This window comes from Pteropus vampyrus, unplaced genomic scaffold, assembly GCF_000151845.1.
Source record: "Pteropus vampyrus isolate Shadow unplaced genomic scaffold, Pvam_2.0 Scaffold225, whole genome shotgun sequence".
In the NCBI taxonomy this organism is placed as follows: domain Eukaryota; kingdom Metazoa; phylum Chordata; class Mammalia; order Chiroptera; family Pteropodidae; genus Pteropus; species Pteropus vampyrus.
Window position 1 is genome coordinate 2797371 of NW_011889006.1, and position 11062 is coordinate 2808432.

General features: G+C 36.3%; 1 protein-coding gene across 1 annotated transcript in view; it reads right to left on the reverse strand.

Moving 5' to 3' along the window:
• Positions 1–11062, reverse strand: part of SLC26A8 (solute carrier family 26 member 8) — a 74747-nt gene that overhangs the window by 34525 nt on the left and 29160 nt on the right. Inside the window, exons 5-7 of the mRNA XM_011373557.2 lie at positions 7672–7836; positions 6809–6958; positions 2601–2683 (exon numbers count right to left, since the gene is read on the reverse strand). Coding sequence (XP_011371859.2) covers positions 2601–2683; positions 6809–6958; positions 7672–7836 — 398 coding nt within the window. The remainder of the gene's footprint in view (positions 1–2600; positions 2684–6808; positions 6959–7671; positions 7837–11062) is intronic.

Sequence of the window (11062 nt, forward strand, 5' to 3'; positions counted from 1 at the left end):
TGATTATATAATTTGATGATAGTTTTATTTAGTAAATAACCAATTTAAAAAATGAATATGTAGTTAAGAAACTGAAAACTTCAGGTCTAAGTATCTTTACTAGTGGACTCTACCAAATATGTAAGAAAGAAATAATGCCAATTTTATAGAAACTTCTTCAGAAGTTAAAGACAAGAGAATATATCCTAAAATTTTTTATGTCAACATTACTCTGATATCAAAATTAGACACAGACATTACAATAAAAGAAATCTCAAGTCAACATCCCTCATGAATATAAATATAAAAATTCTTACTATCATTTTAGCAAATCAATATATAAAATTATATCATGACCAATTGTGGTTTATCCCAGGAAGCAATGTTGGTTAACATTCAAAAATAAATCATGATATTAAACAGACTAAATAAAGGAAAAGAAATCTTCATGTTTGGGGGAGAGTGTTATTTTCTATAGATCCAAAGTAGAATAATTCTTTAAAACTGAATTTGGAAGCACCAGTATGCTATGGTTTCCAAATCTCTAGATTTAATTTCTAAGTAAAAAAAAAAAAAAAAAAAATCTCTCATATAAGTTTTAGATAAGTTTTGCTATTTGAAATGTTTATTCTTCTGATTGGTCTGATCATTTCATCAAGGCACAGATATATGACTTAATAATTGATTTATTTCTGAAATTTTGTATAAAATCCAAATTCAGTAAAATGAACTTGGGAAAATCACTTTAAAAGAAATTTTGTGATGTATTTTAATCCCTTTTCTAATTAAAATTTCTTATTAGTTTATGCATTTTAAGTTTCATTTTCCTTAAAGTAGGAAATATCACTTTTAGCACCTTGAAGTGCTACTTCCTCCTATCTTCCCATTTCTCACCATTATTATGTGAATGAATCTAAATTCTTATTTTTGAATAACTTTTCCTTCATCATGTCTATTTTAATTACCTATTTATAACTTACTTATAACTTTAAAGTACCTTGATGTTTTTCTAGTAATGAGCTATGTAGGAATATAACTGGATACTCAAAGGCAGATATTTAACTTTTTGTTAAATTTCCCTTTTTTGTCCTTTTAAGAAGTTAGGCAAGAATGTGGCTGTCCCAAACAGGTATACGGTAAATGGAATTTATTGCCAAAATTTATGTTAGTAAACCTCTAATATTTAGCATGATAACAACACAAACTACAGAGACCTTTCTACTGGTCTCTGTAACATTTAATTCTTTGTTAACAGTTTAGATTAAAAAGGGACATGAATATTAAGCTAACTTAAATAGATCCATTTTTCTAGTCCCTAGGAACCTTGGATAAATATATAATAAAAAAAGGAAGTTCAAAACAATACTTAAAATTATATTTTTGGAATGCTTACTGTCTGTCTAAACCCTTGAATCTTATGATAAAATATAAGCAAAAGATGACTGTGTGGTTTTTAAGTCATTAAAAACAGAAGCATATTGAGTACATATAATAGAGTGCTTATTATAATCATAGATTTTGTAATTAAATAGCAATGGGTTCAAACAGTAGCTCTGCCACTGACCAGCTGTGTGTTCTTGGATGAGTAACTTAAACTTGGTAAGCCTCAATTTCCTCAGCCATAAAAAGAAGATATAGTATAAATGTGAGGAGCAAATGAAATAAAATAATTACATAAAGTGTCAATCCTATTGTTCATGTTACTTTTTTTTTTCCTGAGGGTGGAGACCAAGCCTTATTTACTGTCGTATTCCCTGGGTCTGCTCGCTTTTTTTTTTTTAATTGAACAGAATTTCAAATGGATTTAGCCATCATCAGATTTCACTGAGAACAAGTAGGATATGAAAATAATTCAATCTGGATTAGAATTAGTGTCAAAGTGGCCCGTGTTTCATTATCCTGGGGGCTAGTATTCCCTATTGAATAGCATGAGGAAAATGAACATACTCTTCAAAAGCCTGCCTATGAGTCAAGAAACTGCAATATATTGCCTTTCTTAGCTAAAGTGATTCATCTGATCGAGGTTATAGAAATTATAACTTCCTAACAGAAGCAAGAGTGATGTCTCATAGACACTGGTAGACATTATAATGTAAATTAATTGTGAGTCCTTAAGAACTTTATCTGCCAGATTATTTGAAGATAACTTTCTACTCAGAGTAATAACATAATGTTGCTCAAGGACGCTGATTCAGTCTAAGTGGGTGAAGACAGAAGGAATGCTCACCTCCTAAACACTGAGCCCCAGGAGAGAGGCTAGGAAAACAGAGGCATCCTTGAGAGTTAATCAGATAGGTGTGGAAGTTGAGAAGGCCCATAATGTATTACAAAAAAATTCACGAGTCTCTCTGGTATTCCATGCATTCAACAGTTTACTTGGGTAACGGGATTGGTTCAACTACGGGAAGAGAGTCAGAGGCTGACCAGAGAAGAAAGAAGGGGTTGTCCTAGCCCTTCTCCTTTCATGAACCTCTGTGTTCTAAAATGAATTTGAACTCATTGACCCAAATTTGGCTATGGCTAGAGACTGCTAGTGGAGAATATCAATCAAGCACTGTGGTCAGAGGCTAAGAGAAGGTAACGGAAAGGGAAAAGTAGTCTTGAAAAGTGGAATTACCAACCTATAAGGAATCATATCAATGAGCGTCTTGCTGGTTTCTGTATCCATGTGTATCTTGTTTGCAAATGCACTGAAGCCAAGAATCTGTAGGGGTTTAAAAAAAAAAAAAGGCATATGATCATCTAAATATTATTTTACGTATTGCTTCCAGGAGTAGAGGTGCCCTCAGCATCTGGCAGGACAGGGAATGAAATATGTGGCAGTCTATTTATGAAGATTGGAGAGAAGGCCAGTTTAGTGGAGCAAAAAAGGCAGATGTTCTCCCTGACTCTTTTAGTTCCCTAAACCCTTTTTAGCATTGTAGCCAGAATGAAAAACAGCTTTGGTCTCTGACATAATAATAGGAAAAAATAGATGCCCTGGACTTCTCTTTCCTTACCAACTTTAAACATCTGGAGCAAATATAAACATATTTTCAGGTAATAGTTGTATCAAGGCCTCAGTTTTAAAAGTTTATAGATTTTAGATTTAAGTTGTGCCAATATAAATATGCCTTTTGGGGGATTGTTGAGGTATATCAAGAATCATATTACTGACTAACCCTTAATAATATGAATAGCATTTGAGAGCACAAGGACAAAGTCTTCAGCAAAGCAATTACTTGCCTTTATTCCCCATTCATTTCTTTCTAAAATGGCAAGTCTCCTTTCCATTTCAATTAGACAACCTAGCAGCTGTTATACCTTGTAAAGACCTCACAGAAAAGCAAATTGAACCAGAGACAAGAGATGCCTAGGTTTCAAAATAATAACATATAGTTGCTGTACCCCATTGTCCCTACTAACACATAAATCTTTTCCCAGTTTCTACTCTAAGAGTTTAACCAGACACTGAGCAGCATAGCAGTTGGTTTACCTGTGATCAGATGAAGATCCCTAGGAAGCCTACAGATCAAAATGGAGGGAAGAATCTGGATCATAGCTTGAGTCAAAGGAGAGTTTTGGTCTTTTTATAGTTAAGAGACAAGAAGTGTGATGAGTGTCCAAGGAACTTTTTACTTTTAGTATAAAGATAATACTTGCTCATAAAGGAAAATAAAGAAAATAGGAAAAATTTAAAAGCAAAAATAAATCACCCAAAGACATCGACTATTGACACTTTTTTTTGTTTTTGCTATACAGCTTAAAAATACACACATATAAATTATGAACATATAGTATACATCATGTTCTATAACTATAAGACTCTTGAATTATATGTCAGTATATTCTACCTGGATCCTAGATATAGCCTTGAAAAATGTCCTTATATTTGAGACAACTACCTTAAGGACAAATTGAGGTATGTGCATGTTCCTCCAGCACATCTAAACAGCAGTGTCATGATGGGTGCTGTGAGAAGCTTTATAGACCTTAGGCCATAGCAGCTTCCATCCTCCCTCTCCCACTCTCCGCACAACCAGAGGAAACATGGAGGTCTTTTTCCAGTTCTAAACTACATCTCTAATCTCTGCTATGTGGTGGAAAGTGTTCCGAATCACCTGACATGAGAATAAGTAGTACATTGTAGGCTTCAATAACCTTTGAGTATAAATTAGGTCACGAAAAATTTTAATTCCTAAATTGCAATAATTCTAAGTCTTTACCTTCTTGTATCGCTGGGCCTCAGATTGCTTTCTCACTTCACTTTATGAAGCATCCTAATTATTTATAGCATTCCTCAAAGGAATGTCTTAACTGTAGCCCACAAACCAATCCTTCAGCCATAGTAAAGCCATAGCATCCTCTATACTCTTACCTCTTTCCTTTCCTAATAACCCTGGCTAATAATGTTCATTGCCTTTGAGGCTGCTTGAAGGAATATCACTAGGATTCTTATTGCTGACGTCTCTTAGGAGAGGGTTGATTTGAGAAAACATGGATGAGCCTTGAGGGCATTATGCTAAGTGAAATAAGCCAGACAAAGGAAAACAAATACTGTATGGTATCGATTATATGTGGAACTTAAAAAAAACTCAAACAGTTACATTGATAGAAACAAAGAGTAGAAAAGTGGTTGCCAGGGGCTGTGGGGTGGGTGAAATAGGAAAAAGTTGGTAAAAGGTATAAACTTTCAGTTATAAGATGAATAAGGTCTGAGGACCTAATGTATAACACGGTGACTATAGTTGATAACACTGTATTATATAATTGAAATTTGATAAGGGAGTAGAGCTTAAGTGTTATCAGCAAAAAAAAAAGATAAATATGTGAGGTGATAGATGTGTTAATAACTGGGTGGGAGGAATGCTTTCACAAGGCGCTGTATATCAAATCACCATGGTGTATACTTTAAATATCTTACAAGTTTATATGTTAATTGTACCTCGATAAAGCTAAAATTAGAGAGCGAGTGGCGGTGGGGGCGGGGGCACAGAGAGAGAGAGCGTGCGAGCACGTGCGCAAGTTAGTGCGCAAGTTAGCAAGCACATTGATGTCTGTGTCATAGGTGCCATCTGCTGGTGACTCGAAAGCCTGTTTCTTAAGGTGCCAGAACTGGACTGGATTCCAAGAAAATGAGAGGTTGCCTCTGACTCCACTTCCCAAACATCATATGCACACTGTCTCCTGGGCTCTAGGGCACCACTATTTGTGCACAGTGTTTTGAAAAATCTTTTGTTAAAGCAGCCTTTCAGCTTTTGGCCTTTATAAATGAAGAGCTTTTGAGCTAATACAAGGAAGAAAGAATATATACCTCTACAAGAGGTAGACAACAGTTATGAGACAGAGCTTGGTCTCAGTTTCCAAAGCAACCCCCATACTCTTTCGATCATGAACTATATAGACCTGGATTAGTTAGTATAGGATAGGTTATGCTGTGGCAACATACAAACCATGAGATCTGAACACATAAAAGATGTTTTGCCTGCAGAGTCCATTGTGGGCCAGTGTCTCTCCAGGGTAGCTTCTTTGCAAATGGTGCCTCAGGGGTCAAGACCAATTCCACCTGCAGACTCCATCATCTCAACATACAGTCTCTATGATTACCACAGCAGAGGAAGAAAGAAACATGGAGACTCTCGCCTAGTCTCCTGTGCTTTGGCCTTAAAGTCACATAGTCTTGCCTGACTAGGATGGTTGGGAAATATAGGGGAGCACATGGATATTTGGATGTTAATTATCTCTGCAACAGAACACTTCTTAAGGGGAAAATAATTCTCAATGACACCCAAGCATTCGGTGATCCTAATATGAAAAATGATGGCTTAAAAAACCTGATCTTTATTTATGAAAATGTCTTTATTATTATAAAAATGTTAATTATAACTGCAAAAGATACATTTTATCAGTAGATTTTAAAAAAGAAACAAGAAATATTATTATTAGATAGTGGGGAGCCCCAGCTCTGTTGCTTACTAGTGACATGGATTAGGTAATTCATGTCACATCTCATCTCCCTCAACTTCTCTACTGTAGCATAGTGAGAATGCGAAGAGGCTGAATAGCAGAATGATTGAAACTATGTTAAAATAGAAACGAAACTTCTACATAGAAGATGGAAATTCACCAACACTGAGCATAGGCCTGTCATATATTTGTTTGAAAGAAAAATGACTGAAAAAACTGAAAATCCAAAACTATCAATTGTAGTTGACTCTGGGTGGTGCAGCGTTTGGAATTCTTTTTCTCCCTTTTTTCTTCTTTATGTCTTTTGAAAGTGTTAGGATGAGCCCATATTACTCTCATAAGGAAGAAAAAACCTTATTTTTAAATAGTGTGAAAAAGAGGCAATAGCTAAAAGTCCTTTGAAAATAAGTATGTTTTACAAATATAAGCTAGTATTTAAAACTAAATGTATTCAGCTTTGTCACAATTCAACATATGTTTTTTAAAAGTTATTTTTACAACCGACTCATTAATATAGAGGACATCTGGTGACAGCCAGAGGGGAGGGGGTTGGGGGGCTGGGAGAAAGGGATGAAGGGTTAAAGAAGTACAAATTAGTTGTTGATAGATGGTCATGGGTATGGGGAATGCAGTCGGCAGTAATGTAATGGCTATGTGTAGAGCCAGAGGGAAGACAGAGTAATCAGGGGGACCACTTCATAAACTATATCGATGTCTAACCAATGTGCTGTATATTTGAAACTAAAAATAAAAAAAAAAAATTTAAAGTTATTTTTAGTCTTCTCTGAACCTTTCTCTTCCTAGGTTGCTTTTTATTTAATTGTTTAAAAGGTAGGTATTTTAAATGATCTTAACCATGAATTTGGGTCATCAAAACACCTACCAGAAAAACTTCCATAGGAAACTCAATGGGGTACCGATTGAAGGAAATTCTGATGCATTTGTTGATTCTCAGAGCGACAACAGCAGTTAGGAATAGTAGGATGCTGGTAGAATTAGCTTTTGGGAGAGACATACAGTAGTTAACTATGTTCTGAAAGAAAACAAAATTACAGAGGATTAGAAAGGAATATAATAATTGCCTAAATCTAGAAAATGATACTCTTTCTAGATTAGTTCAAAAAGAAGTCCCAAGGCAGCGTTGCTGGGCCCAAAAATCTTTGGAGTACTACTAGAACAGCGAGACCAAGTAGGTACATGTGTATTTTTTTAAGTTGGAAAAAAATGATATTATAAACAGTAATGTCCAATAAGGAAAGAATACACTTTATATATTTCATTGTAATGAAGGTCTGTTTATTAGCCTATTCTTTATTGATTTTCCCAGACCATATATGTTCTTTAGCTTGGCTTCTATGCCATTTTTTTCATTCAGGGATTACTTCGCATTTTACATTCTTTAGCATTTTACATGTATCTTTAAGATACATGTTTGATATGAGGCATGTAGTAGGAAAAATTGTGATAGATAAAGTACCTTAAAGACCAAATTTTCATATAAATCATTAGTTTAGCTTAATATAAAACATTAGTTTAAAAATCTGGGCAAAATGGTTAATGCAACCGAGAACATGGTCCAACTGGCACCTGCAATTAATCAAGACTGTAAATCTAAAAGAGATAAAATTATTTCCAGGACCTCTTCACCCAACTGCCTATGCAGGAGTATCTCCACTCAGGTCTGCTTCTTTTTGGAAACAAGGGGATGGGTATTTGTAATTTGGGGTGAGGGTAGAAATTACTCACATAGAAGAAGGAGATAGGGCCAGCGTGGAAACTAATCATAATCCCAAAGATGCAAGTCAGCTGGGACAGTATAATGTGTAGTGCTGTGGCAGCCAGGTAAGCACTGATTGCAGCCTCTGGAAGGTAAGTGGCAATGAAGCCAAAACCTAACACGCCCATTGATAGCTGCAGAGTGGTCAGATGGAAAAGAAAAACAGAGTGAGATGGAATGTCCTCAGACCAGCCATGGCACCAATTAGGTTCTCTCCAGGGCACTTCCAACAAAAAAGTTAGGTTAGGCACCTTTGATAACTCTTCTGTTTCTCTTTCCCTAATTAACTGAATTTAATGAGATAAGGTAGGTCCTGAATGTTCATTCAGAAGCCCCCTACAGGCACTAGACCACACATTTTCTTCCTAAGCACTTAAACTTAATTTCTTGCCCTAGAATCTACTGACCTTGTTGACTTAGGGTTAACAGTAACAAAGCAATCAGAACAAGCCATTTCCTTTTTCAAGGCCCTTTCATTAGAAGCTCTGATAGCCCTTTCCAGGAGATCTTATCCCTGAGAGGAATGCAGCTTTTCACAAAGGAAAAGACAATTTAAAAAATCTGAGCTCTGGCTCAAACTTCTTGGTCTTTGACTCTTTTCTTTACTAAGAATGATTAAACTGTGTTTATGTCATCAGGATTATATATATATATATACTATATACATGTAAAATATAGCATTTTACATGTATGTGTACATATATAACATATAAGTATATATTTTAAATGTCATGTAATATATAATAAAATAAAAAAAGATCTAAAAGACAGCAAACATTAACAAGAGTTACTTTTGGGGAATGGGATTAAAGGTTGGTGGTAATACTTTATAATTTAAACACTTTATTATTTGAGATTTTTTTGTAATATATATATCTATTTTTTATAATAAAAAAACACAATTGGAAAATTGATGGATCTCAATCCCCTTAAGAAGGCAGGTTAAGAAAACTGGCACAAGGAGGAGGGAACCAAACTGGAGTAGATGATAGAAGCTTTGTTCATCCCTCTGGTGACAAAATCAAAGCTGTGATGGAAACAAGGGGCAGCAGAAGGAAAAATCATCTGGGATCTTGATGAACAAGCCATACAACTAGAGAGAAATCTAAAAGAGCACTGTGCAACGGCAGAAGGAAGGACGAGGCAAGGATGCGAGCCTGCCCAGTCTCCAGCAGCTGAGATGGAGGCTGCAGCAGTAGCAGAAGCTGCTTAAAGGGGCCACGTCCACCAGCAGATTTTTGCAGTGATGGACCTGCTCCCTCTGAGCACCAGTGCCGGTTCAGCTGCACAGGGGGCACCAGGGACTTATAGGAAGACCTTGTCGGAGTGAGGGTTGAGGTGAGACTCGCTTGGTCCAGAAGTGCCAGCAGTATCCATTGTTCCCTGTTGAGACCTCCCCCATGCCAGTGCGCAAGACACTGCACGTCCATAGGCCTAATGTCATCAAACTGGATAACAGAAGTCACTCCACCCAGAGGATTCCCTGAAACTCTGCCTCTCCCAACTCGCAGCCCCACCCAAGCCACATCCAGGTATATCCTCAGCAAGTCAGGTACTCCTTGCTGAGCAGCACCTATACTCATACTGGAGGCAGCTGGCCTCGGTTTCTGGTGTGGCTCTTTGAGGCAACTATAAGCACAGCATCTGTGGATTGCTTGCTGAATCTTAATAGGTGGCCCCAGAGGGGCAGAGGCTTGGGCTAAATTTGGCCTGCAGCTAAACCCCTCTCAGGACTGTATCACTGGACACTTACTTCACAAATCCACACTAATAATACCGGGAGACTTAAGAGCTTTGCTTAGTACATAGAAACAGACAAGAAAAGGCAGTTAAAATGGAAGGACAAAGAAGCAGAAACCATATGAGAGAACAGAACAGAGATCTAGATATAATGGAGTCAAGTAATCTAACAGAAGCAGAGTTCAAAACATTGGTTATAAAGATGCTCAATGAACTTTAGTTAAATTCAGTGAGAACTTTAACAAAGACATTAAAAAAACATAAAAATGGAAATAGAAATTATAGACGGGAACCAGTCTGAAATGAAGAACACATTATCTGAGATGAGAAGTATATTAAATGGAATAGACAAAGGAATAAACAGAGTGAATAAAGAAAAGGATCAAATGCCCTATCTAGAGGATGGGAAAGCCAAGGACACTCAATCAGAATGGCAAGAAAAAAGATGCCAAGACTATAAAAAGAATTTAAGGAGCATACAGGACACTATTAAGGGTCCAAATATCTGTCTGATCGGCATAACTGAAGAAAATCAAGATGTTGAAAAGCTGTTTGAAGAAATGATGATGGAAAACTTCCCTACCCTGGTGAAGGAAATGGACATAAATCCCCAGGAAGCTCAGAGAATTCTAAAAATCAGGGATTCAAAGAGGCCCACAACAAGACACATCATAAATAAAATGCCAAAGGTTAAATACAAAGAAAGAATATTAAAAGCAGCATGAGAAAAACAGATAGTTACTTATAAGGAAAAATCCTTAAGACTGGCAGCTGATTTCTCATAAGAAACTATGCAGGACAGAAGAGCCTGACAAAAAATATTCGACAGGATGAAGACTCAGGGTCTACAACCAAGAATAATTTATTCAGCAAAGCTATCATTTATAGTTGAAGGACAGATAAAGAACTTCCCAGACAAAAATAAGCTAAAGGAATTTATCATCACCAAGCCAGTATTACAGGAAATGTTGGAGGGACTTCTGTAAAAAGAAAAAAACATGTATCAAAAACAGAAACAAAAAATGGTAACAACTACATTCCTATCAATAAGTACTTCAAATGGAAAAGAATTAAATGCTCCAACTAAAAGAGTGGATGAATGGAAAGGAAAACAAGTCCCCTACATGTTGCCTATCAGATTAAAAGACACAGAGACTAAAAGGAAGGGGATGGAAAAAGATATTGCTTTGATGGACCTAGAGGGTATTTAAGTCTGACAGAGAAAAATAAACACTATATGATTTCACTTATATGTAGAATCTAAGGAATAAAAAGAACAAATTAATCAAAAACAGACTCACAAATATAGTGGACAATTTGGTGATTGACAGGGGATGTTGGAAGGCTGGGAGAATGGGGTAAAGGGTTAAAGAAGTACAAATTAGTAGCTGACGGATGGTCATGGGGTTGGGGAGCACAGCATAGGAAATGCAATTCACATGAATACGTTGGCTAGGTGGACGGTCAGGGGAGGGAGGGAGCAATTTGGGGATCATTTTGCGAACTACACAGATGTCTAACCAATGTACTGTATACTTGAAACTAATTAAAATAAACAAGTTAAAAAAAAAAAAAGAAAACTGGCACAAGAATATGGGGAAAGAGAAACAAGTCTTGAAG